A 16919-nucleotide genomic window follows, 5' to 3' on the forward strand; every position below is an offset into this window, starting at 1 on the left:
AGAGCTAAATGAATTCACCCAATCAAATCTTACAAAAATATTTATTATTAGTCAAAAGTCTTGAATCTATGTTATGCAAACAAAAGTTAAAATCAATTAATTCTAAATCGTACAAATCAAAAAATGTAATCATTAGTTAAAGCCTAAACTTCAAAATGTGTCACAATAGTACAGACAAGCACTAATATTAAATAATGTTAAGAAATAGATATTATTAATTTTTTTCATAGTTGTAGACTCATTGACCATTAAATAACAATAATAATAAAATTGTACAAGAGCTACTCTCATTGACTAATTGTTGGCATCTTCAATAACAAAAATATCTCTAATATATGGTGAAATGAGAAATCTTAGTTAAAAATTAATAAAAAGAAAATATAATTTCATAATGTGTGCAACGTTTGCTTCAAAGATGAAGATAAAATATAATTTAATCGGTTGCCTAAAAAAATATAGAAGATGAATCTCATTTTCTCATGTTCATAAATGTTTGTATCCTCTTGTCAAGAAATAATATTATCTAACAAAGAAATAAATAATAGTTATAATATACATAAGTAATTGAAAATAGAATGCTATTAAGAAAGAAATATTCTAAAATTTAAGGCAAAATATGATGAATTCAAAAGTTACAAGATAGTAAAAAAAAAATATTTTAATAAAAAGTAATGTTTAAAACACTGAATCATATTCCAATAAATACAATAGATTTTTTTGAAATTTTCAACATTTGATATTCATGATCTACATGTTTTATAATGATAAACAGTAACAAAATCGATGATACTATATTTTAAAGATCTGAAAAAAACAAATATTTGACTTTTGATACATTCTATGTCCAGAATAGCCTACCCCATGTACTAAGCTTTCAAGGCATCAGACAAGAGATTACTTGGATTCCAATTATACGTATGCCAGCCACTACCAACGGAACATGAGAACTGAAAGCATGACGTTTGCTAAAATATGCTGCTGAATGCGGAGGGAGAAGGTTCAAGCTACCATTCCAAGTTTCAAAAACTCTCAAGAATAAAGTAATATAATCATTTTCCTCCAAGAAAAATACCAGAACTTTTATGTGGTCGTTCGACTTTATTCCTTACAGTACAAGACCCTTTTCTTTTAATGATTATCAATCAATAAACTTATTACCAGAACTCCAACTGTGAATGGTAGATTGAGGAAATTGAGTCAAACACAATGAGGAGTAAGCTATCTTAAGCAGAGGTTCATCACTATATTGGTAACAGTAGAAACTGGAAGATCTACCAATACTTCAAGATAAATTTAACTATTTGTCCTCTTACATACAAAGCTTAAGATAGATCAAGTAATAACTAACAGCTTAAAATTAAATTTTCTATATGATCAGTGCATTGTTCTAAACATGATTTGTACACTAATTTGAACAATAGGAATATATTGATAGTTTTGATTATTTTTAATTTCTCAAACCATTTTAAATATTCAAAGTTACATTTTAGAAAAAGACACACATATTATCATCTCCATTAGTGGTTGTATATTAAAAACATTCTCACAGTGTTCCTTAGTACTATCTAGCACTCTACTACTATGCTTTGATATTATTTATTAAGAAGTGAACTAAGATGCATCGGTTTAACATGAAACTGATACCATTCCAAAAATGATATCATCTTAACTAGATACCATTCAAATTATGATACTATCTCAGCTCTGAATCTGAAAACATATTGTAGGCTGTTAAACATTGTCATGAATCAGGAGGGAAGACATTTGATGCATTCCAATACTAAAATCATCCTCCTTGCTCATAGATGACATCTGGAAATCTTGGAATTCATTTATCCAGTGATCATCATCTTGTCCAAAGCCATTATATATACTAGACATTTCAATAAAATTGGTAGGACTTCCCTTTAACTGATCCAACTCATCCATTGTGAGATCTTCAGGAGAGTATTGACCACTAATATCAGGAAAAGGTTGTCCTAATCCAGCAGCCATTGTAGAGTTACTTAACTCAGAATTGTAGTCTGTCATGACATCCCCTCCAAGAAATTCAGACCAAGTTCTTGGCGACTTCATTGTCTTTACTGATTCAGTAGTTTTATGGGTTGAATAATCACTGCCCATATGTTTTCTGCAAACATTTGCAATTCTGACCGCAGTTGCCTTGACAGGAGTGATTTTCATGAATTCACCATTATGAGGTGAAGCAGAAGGTTTGACCGTTCTTTGCTGCTTCTTGCTGAGATGGGTGTTCCAGTAATTCTTTATTTCGTTGTCTGTTCGACCAGGCAGTCGACCTGCAATCAGAGACCATCTGCATATGCAATACATGCCACAAATATATCTATTAGTCTTCCACTTGTTTTATCATATATAATTTCCGTTTTATCAAAATTAGACTATGTAATTTTGTCAATATCTCAGAGTTAGGATTGTGATTATAAGAAGTCAGCCGCTACCTATTGGGAAGTAACACAAAGTCTAACTATGACTTCCTCTTCATCAAATGAGACCTTTCCATGTTTAGTAACACAATCAATTGTTTAGGGTGTGCAAGAGTTTTTATGGGGTTAAATATTTAAAATTATTGCTATTATGTATTGGTAAGCAGCATTTGTAGTCTGATTATGAGCTTCACATCATCACATGAGATAGGACGGGCATAGGATGGAGCCGGAAAGGGCTTGAGGGATTCAAACTGATTATCTGTGCTTTGTTACCATGTAGTTTTTGTCATCACACCACAAACATGTACCCGCAAAACATATACTTGGTGAAAAGGGATTGCAAAGGTATCTCATCAGTGATATAGTGGCTACACCAACACACAAAGATACTAACTGTTTTCTTTACATTATATCTCTAAAGAATTACTATTGTTTCTAAATTAGAACATGTACAAATATTCCCATCGATATTTTGATTCCATCCTGTTATCTATCATCAAAATCTAGACTCCTACTTTCGAACATTAAGTTACTACCTGATAGCTGGGAGCACATTTAGCTATGACCTCATCAACAAACAAATCTTCCCATGTTTGGCTAAGGTAATCACTGTTGTTTTTCTCTTAATATGCTAAGATATCACTCTGATTTCTAAATTAGGATGTGTACGTTTGTCTAAATCAGCATATGGTATACCATTCCCTAGTCAATCTTACAATTAAATCACAACATTAAACTCCTACCTATTGTGAAGGACCCTGATAATAAGCTTATCTTCATCAGACAAAGGAAGCCATTGTTATAGCTGTTATTTTGAGTACTGTATAAACAAAATGAATCAGAACATTAAATTGGTACCTATTGCCAAGGAGCCCGTGGAGCCTAATAATGAGCTCATCTTCATCAGATGAGATGTTACCGCGTTTGATATCAGGGCGAAGATAGTTCAACCACCGCAATCTACAGCTCTTCCCACACCGCTTCAATCCTGAACAAGGAAACCCCTTTTTAAGAACATGCTGTATTGTAAGAGTCCAATATTAAAGGTGAGACTGGATGCATGGGTTACCTGCGTTTTTAGGGAGAGATCTCCATCCAGTTTCACCATGAATTGTGACATATTCCTTCAAAATCATATCCTCCTCGGCAGACCAGGCCCCTCGATTGAGGTCTGCGTGTTTAGAACAGCAGGGAGATCTACCCATACCGATAATCAACGGAAGCCTTCAATGCTTGCACCCATTTAGCCCATAATCGCCATCTATATAGACTTTCAAGGCTACATACAAGCATCAAACACGTGACATACAGTAATGACATAATAGAAAATTCCTTTCCGCATGTTAGAGATACTGTAGGATTTCGCTACAACAGTCTATCTGCTCATTATTAGGAATACCATATCATAATTGATCACGTGCTCTTCTATCACTTAGCTTTTGCACCAACCGGTAAACTAATGAACGGAATTGGTAAACTAGTGAACAAAATAATATCATATTTATCATCTGTACTTCCAGTTATTTGAAAAACAAGGGATTGGGTCTTTGAAGACGTACTATATAGTTATATTTTCATAATGTTACCAGGGAAATTAGTCATAATTGGGAATTTTATAAAGTAAGAATACTAAATCAAGATAAGAACAAATAAATTAGTCATAATATGGAATTTGAAAATGTAAGAATACTAAATCAAGATAAGAACTACAAATAGTAAAAAGTAAGTCATCCAATTATTTATGTCATCTTAAAAAAATCTTATACTATTTATAGATCTAATGATTATAACTTCACATTAATATTTGTATCCTTCAAATTGAAAGCATGAAAAATTATATAGGCCTATTTTATTTTATTTTGCTTCTTTTCTTACATTTTAAAGTATTTTAATCTAAGTTTTCTCCTCTGAAGTGTTAATTTCTTGTGGGGAGATTTCAACGATCCAACTAATAGAACCATGTGCATCCAGAAACCTCTAGAGATATTGTGTGCATGTTAAAATTTGCAATTATAGCTGTAAAATAATTGAGGTATTTTGGTGGAAAATAAAAGGAAAGCTTGCAAAGAGAAAAGATGAAAAAAACAAATGGCTGAAAATGAATGAAATTATAAAGGAAAGAAAGACAGACCTGAAAAAGGCATGGAGAGTCATTGCTGATTTTCCTTAGTTAGATCATCCAAAACTAGCACACTAGTATGCAAATATCATGTGATGCTCATCAATTGTGTAATAGACCAGAATTTATTACCTAAAAGATATACAACAAAACCTTTTCACTCGACAAAGGAAAATCAATACTATGTCCAATAAGCAAGTCATTGACAAGATTGGAATATTGGAATCACATTAAATTGAGTATTCATAAAATTATTTTAGTATACATTAATGAAATAACAATCTAAGAATATATTTTTCTAATTCAAAGCATGTTTATAAATATTGGTGAGATAGAATCACATCCAATTAAATTATCCTATTATAAATATTCTATTAACAACATCAATTAATTTTATTTTTCCTCTTGCTCTTACAAGGGGATATACTGATTATTTGTTGTCTTTGTGTTATTAATGGGTTCTGTTTTATTTCAGGTTGTCCATGTGTAGTAAACGTTAATTAATAGCCTCAACACTTGTACTTGTTGTATATTAAAGTCACGCCTTATACTTTGAGTACTTTAATATAAAAATAAAACAAAATCATTTTATTGTATCAATTTTAATTCAAAACTAATTAATCAAAGATTAATAGACTAAAATTACATTAGATCAAATTGTGATTCTATTAGCAAAAAAGAAAGTGAAAGATGTGAATTAGAAAATGACAGTAATTATAACATCAATTTTCTATTTCATAAAACAATTTACAAAGAAAATTAATAGAATAAAGTCCCCTTTAATTAAATTATTATTTTTACAATATTATATCAAACAAAATAAAATCGGAAAAGAACACCACTTTATAACATCATGTTGTCAAACAAGCGAGAGATTTAATTAAAAAATTAAGAGCGTATAGTTTGTAAATGTCATTGTCTTAATAATGTGAATATAGACAATGTAGTTTAAGCTGCCATTCCTACGATTTGTGAGGTCAAAAGGAGCGTACCAACTAACATTCTCCATATTTGATTTTAAGCTACAATTTTTGTAATGGAGATCTGAGCGTAGTGGACGATGAGGAATTAAGACGCAAGCGTGAATGATGACTTGGAATGAAAGCCTACGGTCCACCTGTCTATTGTGTTGTTGATATGATGTCGGTATGCTTGTTTTTTCCACATCAATGCGTATCCTCTGTACAGAACGAATCCCTCACGTTTCTTTAAATATATACATCAGTTTTCCTCACCTGGAAAGTGGCACGCTATTTTATGGTCCCTCTAGTCTATTTTTTTTGATGAATAGTCCTTTTCAATTAATAAAATTTACTAAGATTACATTGCGGCATGTTTGCATTGAAGTTGATCTTTCCAAAGATCTCAAGGATTCTGTGAAAATCTAGATTGGCACTCAAACCTTCTCACTGAAGGTGCTTTACTTGAACCTACCTAACACCTGTTATAGGTGCCAGTCTGCAGAACACAAGATCAGGGATTGCCTTTTGGCTACGCCTAAGGTCAAACTCCAGTCTAAAGCGGTGCTTATCAAACAGGCCGAAGGAAAAGAAAAAAAATGGGTTACTGTTGGGCACAAGGGCAAGCCTGCCTTGAATCCCTTGGCCCCTAAGCCATCCTATGCGGCGGTTATCACGATTCCTCCTACTTCGATAGAAGTATCAACACCTGCTAGCATGGAGCCGCCAGCGGCTTCCATTGCACTTGTTTCGGGGGTTTCGCAGGTTTTAAACCCTGCTGGTTCGCAGGGGATCAAGGCAGCCACAGGGCCTCGCCCTTGGCTAGGGCTCGTACTCCTCTTGCCATTTCTTCCATAGTACTACCAGCAACAAGGCGTTCTCACAGTCCTCCTGGATGTGCGAAGATATCAGGGGTAAAATGACAGGCTGTCAGTCCAGAGGATTTCCCGTCTGACTTTCACCCAGTTTCTACCTTTTTTGCAAAATAGCTACTTCTCTCTAGAGGACGAGGATGATATGGAAGAGTTCTCATGAACTTCCTTTCATGGAATGTTCGAGGTCTTACAGACCTCCCCAGAAAGTTCTATGTCCGGGATACCCGTCATAGACTTGGAAATTTAGATTTTCTTTGCCTGCAAGAAGTTAAGATTTCTGGTTTCATGCTTTCTGCTGCATGTCGCATCATTTGGCAAGATAATATTATGTTTTCCTCTCAGCATGAAGCTGGCCGAGGTGGTGTAGTTACTCTCCTGTCATCTCGCCTTCATTCTACTATTATCTCGCACGGTTCTGACCCCACACCATATTATTTGACTTTTGCTCTCCATTAACAATCATTCTTTTGGAGTCATTAATGTTTATGCCTCCAATGATGCTGTGAAAAGGACACAAATGTGGGTTTGGCTTGCTGACAACTTGCCGCCAGGTACTTGGGTCCTGTGTGGGGACTTCAATATGGTTGAAGTGGCCTCTAACAAAGATGGCATTCTACCTTTCCATTGGACAGTTGGGGAAAGAGAAGCCTAGTTTTAGATGTGACATAAATTGGGCCTTTTTTATCCCAATACAAACCACTACCATGGTAGTGGGGCCTGACACACTTGGTCCAATTTTTGAGCCAGTCCTGACCGCATTTTGAAACATCTTGATCGTGCTATGATCTCGGTGCAATCCTTTTTCTCCTTTTTTGAAGATCATGATTTGCCTGTCATTCCCCTGACAGATGTGACACTGTCAGACCACTATCCCATTTATTTTGGCATTTCTTGGCAAACAGTTGTCCCCAAGGTGGCCAAGTCTTAAGTCTCAATTCTATCTTTTTGATTGTGTGCTTGATCTTACAAACATATTTTATGTATTTGACTTTTCTAATTTTCTACTGTAATATAATTTCACATTTGTTTATAGATTTTATCCTTTCAATACCTCAGAGCTTTATGAATGGATAAGAAATGTTAATTGCTCTATTTTTACATTCTTAAATTAATGCAACCAAACAATGATCAATTACTTTTAGACTATGAAACTTTAGGTTGTATAAGTCTAGATAAGATATAGGAAAGCGAAAAAAAATTATGACGTGTATTAATCTCGTCACTTTATATATAAATTTGTAATTAGATATTATATATTATAAGAGCAAGTGTGAATAGGTATTGGATTAATATCTATTTTCATCCATTTCAAACAACATATATCTTTGGCTCGTTATTTTGACATTCCAAAACAATGTTTTATTGATTATGTTGCTCTCCTTTTGTCTCACAATATAACTCTATAATTTTCCTCTCACTCTTAGTCTAGTGGATGACAATCCTCCCATTAGAAATATATCACATTTTTTTATCTAAAGAGAGAAACAAAATCTCCCTATAACATTCCCTAACATTGCATTTGACAATCATATCTATTGCTATATGATCTTTTCAATTATGCATGGGTGTTCTCCTTCATAGAAGGGTTTTTTAATCACATGGCTACTTTAATCTATTTGGATTTTGATGTATTAAAAAGAAGCCAAGGTAAAGGGGGGTTGACCCTAGGTCACAAAAGGTTGCACACAACATATAGTCATTCTACAATAGTTCATCCTAATTCTTATCATAAGAAACAATTCGTCTTCACAAAAAATATCGTAGTCCTTCCTACAAACAACATCATCAAAATTAAGCATGGTATCTAACTGACTAAGCCAAAGAAAACATAGTAATAGTTCATACTGCGAGTGTTGCTATACTTCCTACAGTGCTTCAAATTATACATATTAGCCATTTGGGCATAGAGTTCATAAAGGACCATAACATATCAAAAACTTAATAATACAAGCACAGGGGCTAAATCCCCTCTTTGTCCTCTTTGTTGTCTTCCTCCTTCATAGGTTTATCCAATGGGGTCTTAAACTAGTCGTCTTCCACAAAGCTTTAGAGAGAGTGAGTGACATCACTTTCCTTTTCCGCATCCTTGTCCACTTTTTTTAACCTACAAAACATATAGTGTTTTGGTTGCCAAATGAATCACCTTAGTGTTGTACTTAGCAATGGTCTCAAATTTCATGTACAGGGTCTCCTAGTTATCAACAAACTTGTGAAAGGACTTCTCTAGCCTATCCATCCTTTCATTACTTTTATCTCTTTCATGGGGTGACCCCTGCACCTTTCCCCCACCCCTCTTTGCATTCCTTATAAGTGAAGTGATATCACTAACCTAGGTCTTGTTCAGGAAGGGTTGAATTCAAAGGTATTAGAAACATGGGAGGGTCTAGGGGTTCCCTTACTCTTAGAGCCATAGTTAGTGTGTATCATTTTCATTTTCCTCTTCCTTGGAGGTTTAGACTCTACCTCCATGGATTCAGGGCTCACATTTTTTTTGGGTGGGGTTGTGAAATTTTTCATTTTAAGCCCTTTCGTTGATCTCCTAGTAATTTTATTGCTCCTACTAGTATTAGTGTCAGAGTCAATAAAACTACTATCCTTCCTAGTGCTAGGGTAATTTTTGACATTTCTTTTCAAGGCTGACCCAATGCTTGGGTTTTTGGAAACTTGAGTGGTAGAAATGGCTAGGGGGTTCATAATGAGGCATGGGTTGAGGGCTTGGTGGAATTTGTAAAGATTGAGCATGAAGGCTTGGTGAAGAAATTAAAAAGGTTTTCCTTCTTCCCTCATCTTCTAGATATTATAAACACTATCTTCCATAGAATGCAGAATGAGACATGGGAAGGAAATTAAATAATGGTTTCTAATATGGTTCAACATGGGAAAGTGGTGATAGTAAAGCAGCTAGAAGTGGTCCTTCAGTGGAATGTAACACATGATAGCATTAAAAACAACATTTCAGGGCTCGGGAACATGTTCTCTAGAAAATCCACCACAAATACATATTGTTTGTTCATTAGAGCAGAAGAATTTCCCAATGCTCTTTCCTTCAAGAGATAGGCCTCCCACATTAACTATGAGTTCCTCTGTGATTTCAAAAGAAATCCCATTAGTAGTCACCTTTTTGTTGTCCCATGAATCCACCAACTATATGGACACCTGCTCATCAAACCCTTTGATGTACACCATGAAGGTAAAAAAGCCTCCTTCCCAAAAATAGACCCATGATGCTTCTTAGTTCTTGATGTAATCATCAATCTTATTTGACTCAATATGTTAGAGTTAGCTCCCATGGGATCTTCTCCAAAATCAATCACAAAACTATCTATATCCATCGACATACCCGTGTTGCAGGTAGAAACTTGAATAAAGGAAAATTTGAGGATTTTATCACTGCAAATACCACTATTGTCATAAATTTTCATGATTTTATGATCACAAGGTGTAACATTTCCCCAACCCACCCCTATGTTATCACATATGAAGGGTACTATCCTTGTTGTGCTCAAAGAATGCCATATATACCATTGTCCCATTTTACAATGCACATGAAAGTTACAATTATGATCTCTTAGTGTGCTTGTCCTTTGCTACCACTTTCCTCTAATGAAATCCCTATGGATCATCCTTCCACCACCATAATGAATTCATCAATTGAGCTTTCCATAAATAATACTAATATTAATACTGGTGTCCCTACCACCCGACACCATGAAGAACTACCACTCTTTACAATGATTCATATTGTGCCAATATTTTTTCTCTTACTATCCATGTGAGCTTGGGTGGATAGTGTGATCTAGCTAACATCAGCCCAGTTTTGCATCTGGGTGGATAGCCAAATCATCGGTCATGCTATTACCTTCCCAATAGACATGGTCCACTATCATTGCCACCTCCTAAAATCCAATTGTTATTTTTGTCACCTTTCATAGCTTTAATAGTTAGGATAGAATCTCCTCCAATAGCTAATCTCTTCATTCTTCTAGATTGTGCAATCATCATACCCTACAAGAGAGCCATGACTTCTACTTCATTGTTTAATGCCCTTCCATAGCTTCCCACAAAGGCCACAACAAGACTTCTTGTTTTATCATTAATAAAACCACTAGCTACAACCTTCTCCTCTTTGGCTAATCCATCAAATTTTAGCTTTAACCGTGAAGTGGAGGGAGGGTGTCACACCATGTTGCATTTGGCATTGATCTTGAAGTTGTAAAATTTTGCTACAATCTAGCTGAGGCCCCATGAGTTAGTCTATTTAGTATCATAATAACTAGGGGGATTCATTGGAGGTTTTCCAATGCCAAATATCACTATGTTCCTTCAAAAGCTTCATTAGTTGAAACGCCATCACAAAGGGGGGGATTACTTATCCTAGAACATATGCTTATATACTATCCTTCCAAGTTTTCCAACTCATAAAAGTGAGGATGAACTTCTACAAGAATCTTAAGAATGGGTGGGGGGTGGTCCTTTCCAATCAAAAAACTAATGTAGCTCATTATTGAAGCACCACCAAACCTCCCATTTGGAGAGGATCTCAGTCTAGATTGCCATAGCATAGGGACACTGAATGAGAAGGTGAGAGATGGATTACTTAGTATTATTGCAAAGAACACAAGAATTTGTTAGGTGAAATGCTTTTTTTAGAAATTGTAAATGGTGAGAATGCTACCATGGAAAGCTATCCACTAGAAAAAAATAATCTTAGGAAAAATCCATGGTTGCCAAACATGCTTCCAAATGTTTGGAGCATCACCTCCCTCAATAGAACAAGTCTAGGCATATTTAGTAATAAACTATCCTAAGGGGGCCAGGCTCTAGACTGACACATCTTCTATGGGAGGTGTGGGGATATGACATTTATCAATAGTTTTCTAAAGTTCTTTGAGAAATATGGTCTCCATAGGATTGTCATCGATATGTAATCTCTTCCATTGGTTGTTAGGGGTAATATAGTTCCTTACTAGTCCTCCAAATTGATTAGAACAATATTCCATACCTCATTGAAACCTGGAGTAGATAAGTAGCGATTCATCAACTGAATGATCCTCCCAAATGTTTATAGTAGCTCCATACCCTAGCACAAATTTTAAGCCCTTCTTCATTTTTTTTGGGTGTATAATATGTTATTTGAAATTTTGGACCCCAAGGGTAGACAACTAATATAAAGATGGTTATGAAAAGAGTCCCCTCTCAAATATTAATCATGAATAATAATGCACCAGTTTCTTGATGTATTTAGTAGCCTCCAGCCCACCTTAGATAGAAGGCTCTATTCAAATTATCAATCCTCCTATTGTTCAAAGTGCCCTAGATCTTGGGCTGACAAACTTTTTCCTAGCTAACAAGGTTTAATCTTCTTTTCTCCTCAATCCCTGAATAGAGACATTTCCATTGGATCTTTGAAATAATGTCCTTATATCTCCTCAAAATTTTGAAGAGGGACCAAAAATACACCAAAATTTATTTTAAGGAGGTCAATAGGAGTTCGAGTTTCCCCTCATTGCTAAGGATCTTTCCTTTCTAGATGGTAAGTTGTCTTTGCATGCGTTCCACCAGCCCTTTCCAGTACTAGGAAGTGACCTCCTTAAATATAAGTGGAAGACCAAGATAAGTGTCTAGTAAATCATCTTTCTGGCACTCCATAATTCTAATCTCTTTTTGCCTAAAATCATTTTCCAAGTTGAAGATGTAAACCTTTTCTTTTCTGATAACTTATTTGTTGACCCAAAACCTCTTTGTACTGATTTAGTAAAGTTTTCTAGGGCTTGACTTCATGGAATGAAGAGATATGATAAAATAAAGTATCATCAACAAATTATTGTAGCACCTATGGTGTGAGAGAAGAGGCAGGTCTTATGCCTTTGATTTTGTCCTATCAGATTGGATCCATTAAGCTTCTTCCCAACACCTCTGCAACAATGATGAATAAGTAAGGGGGTAAGGTCACACAACTTGTTCCTACTTTTCATCACAAAAAAATGAGATGAAAAGTGGGAAAAAGATTTTTTGCACACTTCAAGTGAAGCCTTGGCTCCCATGTAAGCCACCACATGGCTTCACTCGAAGCCATGTGGAGAGGGCTTTGATAGAAGCCAAGGGCTTTGATAGAAGCCAAGGGCTTTGCTCAAAGCCCTTGCTGCTCACGGGTCCGCTTGGGCTTTGAGTGAAGCCATGGGTTTCCTTTGAAAATTTAACTAATTCTAGAGAATCCCCAAAGGCTTCATTCAAAGCCATTAAAAACCCTGACTGCGCTAATTTTTTAATTGATTTACCACTTTCAAATGTCATTTTCACAATGACTATTTTGGAGTAGTGGTTGGAGTAAAGTTCCCGATGTTTGCAATTACACCATCATTCTAGATTAGCATATTCAACCTCCTTTGAGCATTCAACATACCAAGTATGTTCATCCTTATATTTTTAATGAATATTTATTTATTTTTAATGATTGTTTAGTTATTTTGATGAATAATTAGTAGGTTTTTTTAATATTTAGTTAGTTTTCAAATTTATTTAGCTTTTTTTATGGTTATTTTTCTATTTTAGTATACAATAATTAATTTTATGTTTATATGTTGTGTTTTAGTTTAAATGTTAGAAAATATTGTTAAATTTGTAGTTAATGGAAGAAATACTATATGTGTAGTTTATTTAAAATTCTAGGTAGATAAACAATAGAAATAAACAATATGATTAAATATTTAGAAATCCAAAAATAGGATTCACCATGAGTACAAAACCAAAAATAGGATTCAATGTAAAAAACTAAAAATATGATCTAAGATGTAGAAGACCAACAATAGGATTAGATGTAGAAAACAAAAAATGATTTAAAACTTTGAGATGAATAAAAATCAATAAAAAATTACCTTTAATATCTAGAAATACTCTCTCCCTCATCACTCTCTCCCTCATCACTTTATCTCTCTTCTCACTTTCTCTCTCCTCACACTTTGTCTCTTCTCACTTTGTCTCTCCTTAGACTTTGTCTCTTCTCACTTTCTCTCTCCTCAAACTTTCTCTCTCTTCTCACACACTCTCTCCTCAAACTTTCTCTCTTCTCAATTTCTCTCTCATCTCACTTTCTCTCTCCTAACACTTTCTCTCTCATTGAACTCTCTCTCTTCTCACTTCTCTCTCATTTCTCTCTCACACAAGTTCTTTGTCTCCTCATTCTGTCACTCTCATCACACTTTCTCTCTCCTCACACTCTCTCCCTCTTCTTACTTTCTTTATCATCACTTTCTCTCTCCTCTCACTTCTCTTTCCTTAATTTATCTCTCATCAATTTCTCTCTCCTCACACTCTCTCTCCTCACTCTTTCTCTCCTATCATACTTTCTCTCCTCTCATATTCTCTCCATCTTCATACTTTCTCTCTTGTCACTTTTTCTCTCCTCATACTTTCTCTCTTCTTGAACTCTCTCACATTCTCTCTCCTCACACTTTATCCCTGCTTTCAAATCTCTCTCTCCTCTCACTTATCTCTCCTTTCTTGAACTCTCTCATTACTTTTGCTCTCCCCTTGCACTCTCTCCCTCTTCTTAATTTCTTGCCTCGCACTTTCTCTCTTACACAAGTTCACTATCTCCTCACACTCTCTCCCTCTTCTTACTGTCTCTCTCTTCTTGAGCTTTCTCTCTCCTCTCACTTCTCTCTCCTTACTTTCTCTCTCATTAATTTCCATCTCCTCAATCTCTCTCCTCACACTTTCTCTCTCCTTTCTTTCATTCTCATCACACTTTCTTTCTCCTCACACTCTCTCCCTCTTCTTACTTTCTCTATCATCACTTTCTCTCCTTTCTTACTTCTCACTCCTTACTTTCTCTCTCATCCTCTCCTCACAATATCTCCCTCTTCTTACTTTCTCTCTCCTCCCACTTTCTATCTCCTTGAACTCTCTCTCTTTCTCACTCTCTCTCTCCTCACACATTATCTCTCCTTCCAATTCTCTCTCTTTGCTCACTCACTTCTCTCTCCTTTCTTTCTTTGTCATCACTTTCTCTAGATCCTTCTACACTTTCTCTCTTCTTGAACTCTCTCTCTCTCTCACTCTCTCTCTCTCTCTCTCTCTCTCTCTCTCTCTCTCTCCCCACACTTTCTCTCTCCTCATAATTGATCTCTCCTCTCACTTCTCTCTCCTTTCTTTCTCTCTCATTTGTCTCTCTCTCTACTTACTTTCTCACCTCACACTTTTTCTCTCCTTAAACCATGTCTCTCTCTCACCACTTTCTCTCTCTCCTCATAGTTTCTCTCTCCTTTCCTTCTCTCTCATCACTTTCTCTCTCCACTTGCTTGCTCCCTCTTCTTAATTTCTCTCCCCAAACTCTCTCTTTGAGCTCACTTCTCTCTCCTTTCTCTCTCTCATCACTTTCTTTAGATACTTGTGCACTTTCTCTCTCTCTCTCCTCTCTCCCTGTATCATCAATTTCATAATATTAAGTTAACATTTAGTCTGCACGTCGTACCCATAGATGGCATCCCATGATCAGCCTTAGGATTAGGGACAAAAAGAGGGTCATGGACATGGACAGGATCAAGCACAAGGACAAGGATAAGGACAAGCTCACATTCCTGATTTGTTGACTATATTCCAGTTTTTGAGTATAGAGAGTGCTAGACTAAGATTAGCTATTGAGCAATCTCAAGATCATCTATATAGAGGTCTATGTTAGTAGATTTTGACTAGTCTTGAGGAGCTTACTGACATACCTAGATCACAGTTTGTATTTACACCATAGTTTTTAGATAGGATTTTGCTAAGCTTAGAGAAGAGATCTCAATTGGTATATCCTTAAACTAGGTTCAGAGCTTGGTTTCTAAGGAGATAATCAAATGAGAGGTATTCCCATTTTATGAAGGGAAGACCAAGGTTAAGGCATAGCAGGTTACTAGATGTGTTGTGCCATAGATTTCTTGTATGATATACCCTCGACTCCAAGTAGCACATGGTTATTATCCTAACAATGACCAAATTCCATTAAATTTTGCCCAGCAATTATATGCAGAGTTCTGTTTGGGGCACTACGTCAACTATTTAGATAATCTAGGATATTACGGTTAGGGATGTAGTAGATTTTGTGATCATGATGCATACCATAAGGAAACTTGTGTTGTTCATCATCATCATGCATTGGTGGGATCTAGGACCCCAACAATGACTCTAGTGATGGCTACTACTGTGGATAGAGTTGTGATGGATTCTCATAGGGAAGCAGTTGATTAGATAGGACACATTGCATCTGCTTCTAGGAGCATTGCATCTGACACTCTGGGTAGATATGTTTTGAGTAGACCTAGTCAATGCAAATCATCTTCTGAGCCATCATCAAGTACTGCACTGCCCATTAATGAGATCTATAAAGTTGAACGTATTCCTACCCTAGCAAATATATGTGGCCTCATTGGAGAGAAAAAACATATGGAGATGGCCTTGTATCTTCTAGCTGATATTTTAGATGCATATTCATACATCGTAGATACATAGGGGATGCCTTTACATAGTGTCACAGAGATGATTTAATAGAGGCCCATATTTCAAGAATCACATGACATGTCATCATGTCATGCACACCAGAGTACACAACACTTTGCACACAATATTGGCTTTGAGCAATCTACATAGCACTCTAGCACTCTAGCACTCAGCAGTCTAACACTTAGTACTCAACCTAGCACTTAGCTCACCACTCAGCATAGTAGTCTTTTGTAGCTCTAGCTGAGGGTACCTTAGGTGTTAGTCAAGGTATATCTATTTCTATTGATGTGTAATATCCTCCCCTGATTTGAACTTTGACTTGCAGAAATTTAACTTAAGGAATATTGTCAAACACTTTGTATGCAAACTCATAAAGCTGATTTCCTCAATAAATTGCTTTCCAATGAGTAGATTTACGAACAACTATGAAGTGACATTAAAATGCATAATACACATCATAACATTTTCATAAACACTTGGCACACATTCAATAGTATATGAAAAATCTGGAAACTCTTTCAATCTGCTAATAAAGGGTGGTTTTTTAATGTAGACGTGCACTTACAGCTACCTTAAAGGCTGCAACAACTATTCAGACTTGTATTCAACAATTATTATGCAAAATATCAAAATTTGACAGAAGAAACCTGGAATTAGTTGCCGTAGTATTTTGCAGATGTAGTCGGCCAGCCCTCCAAACTTATAATCAGCCAGAAAAACAAGTAAACTTGATACCAACACTGTTCACGCCATACTGTAGCAAATACTGTTCATGCCGACTGTAGAAAAATACTCTTCATGCGGCACTATAGCAATAACTAACTTCAGATCTGCACCTCAAACCCTTGTAAATTTCTTCATGCAAACGCCCCAAATGAAACCCAGTGTATTTCCTGAAGTGAAAACACCCTTGATCCTCCTGACTGTGTCTTCCAACAATGAAGAGAATGCTAGCAAAGAGGGATTCTGTCCTCCAAGCCCGATAATCAAATATCTAGCAACATAACATTAATCTTCATCCAAGCATACAAAAAAA

General features: G+C 35.7%; 1 protein-coding gene and 1 pseudogene across 1 annotated transcript; both read right to left on the bottom strand.

The window, feature by feature from the left end:
• Positions 1 to 1625: 1625 nt before the first annotated feature.
• On the bottom strand, positions 1626 to 3699 carry LOC149532978 (transcription factor MYB1-like). The gene is made up of 3 exons (XM_089806690.1): positions 3517 to 3699; positions 3306 to 3435; positions 1626 to 2314 (listed from the first exon to the last, which is right to left on the bottom strand). The coding sequence occupies exons 1-3, from the start codon at positions 3650 to 3652 to the stop codon at positions 1732 to 1734; spliced, it is 849 nt and encodes a 282-aa protein (XP_089662816.1). The 5' UTR covers positions 3653 to 3699; the 3' UTR covers positions 1626 to 1731.
• Positions 3700 to 6184: 2485 nt separating this feature from the next.
• The window catches only part of LOC149532979 (uncharacterized), a 72092-nt pseudogene continuing 61357 nt past the window's right edge, over positions 6185 to 16919 (bottom strand).

The sequence above is a fragment of the Cupressus sempervirens genome, chromosome 10 (genome assembly GCF_028749045.1).
Source record: "Cupressus sempervirens isolate cs-2001-9-10 chromosome 10, ASM2874904v1, whole genome shotgun sequence".
Lineage (NCBI taxonomy): Eukaryota > Viridiplantae > Streptophyta > Pinopsida > Cupressales > Cupressaceae > Cupressus > Cupressus sempervirens.

Excerpts from the sequence above, each read along its gene's own strand:
- LOC149532978 (XM_089806690.1), bottom strand. The coding sequence starts at position 3,652 with ATGGGTAGATCTCCCTGCTGTTCTAAACACGCAGACCTCAATCGAGGG. Across the intron at positions 3,436-3,516 it reads ATCTCTCCCTAAAAACGCAG|GATTGAAGCGGTGTGGGAAG; the intron begins GTAACCCATGCA and ends TTCCTTGTTCAG. Across the intron at positions 2,315-3,305 it reads CACGGGCTCCTTGGCAATAG|ATGGTCTCTGATTGCAGGTC; the intron begins GTACCAATTTAA and ends TTGCATATGCAG.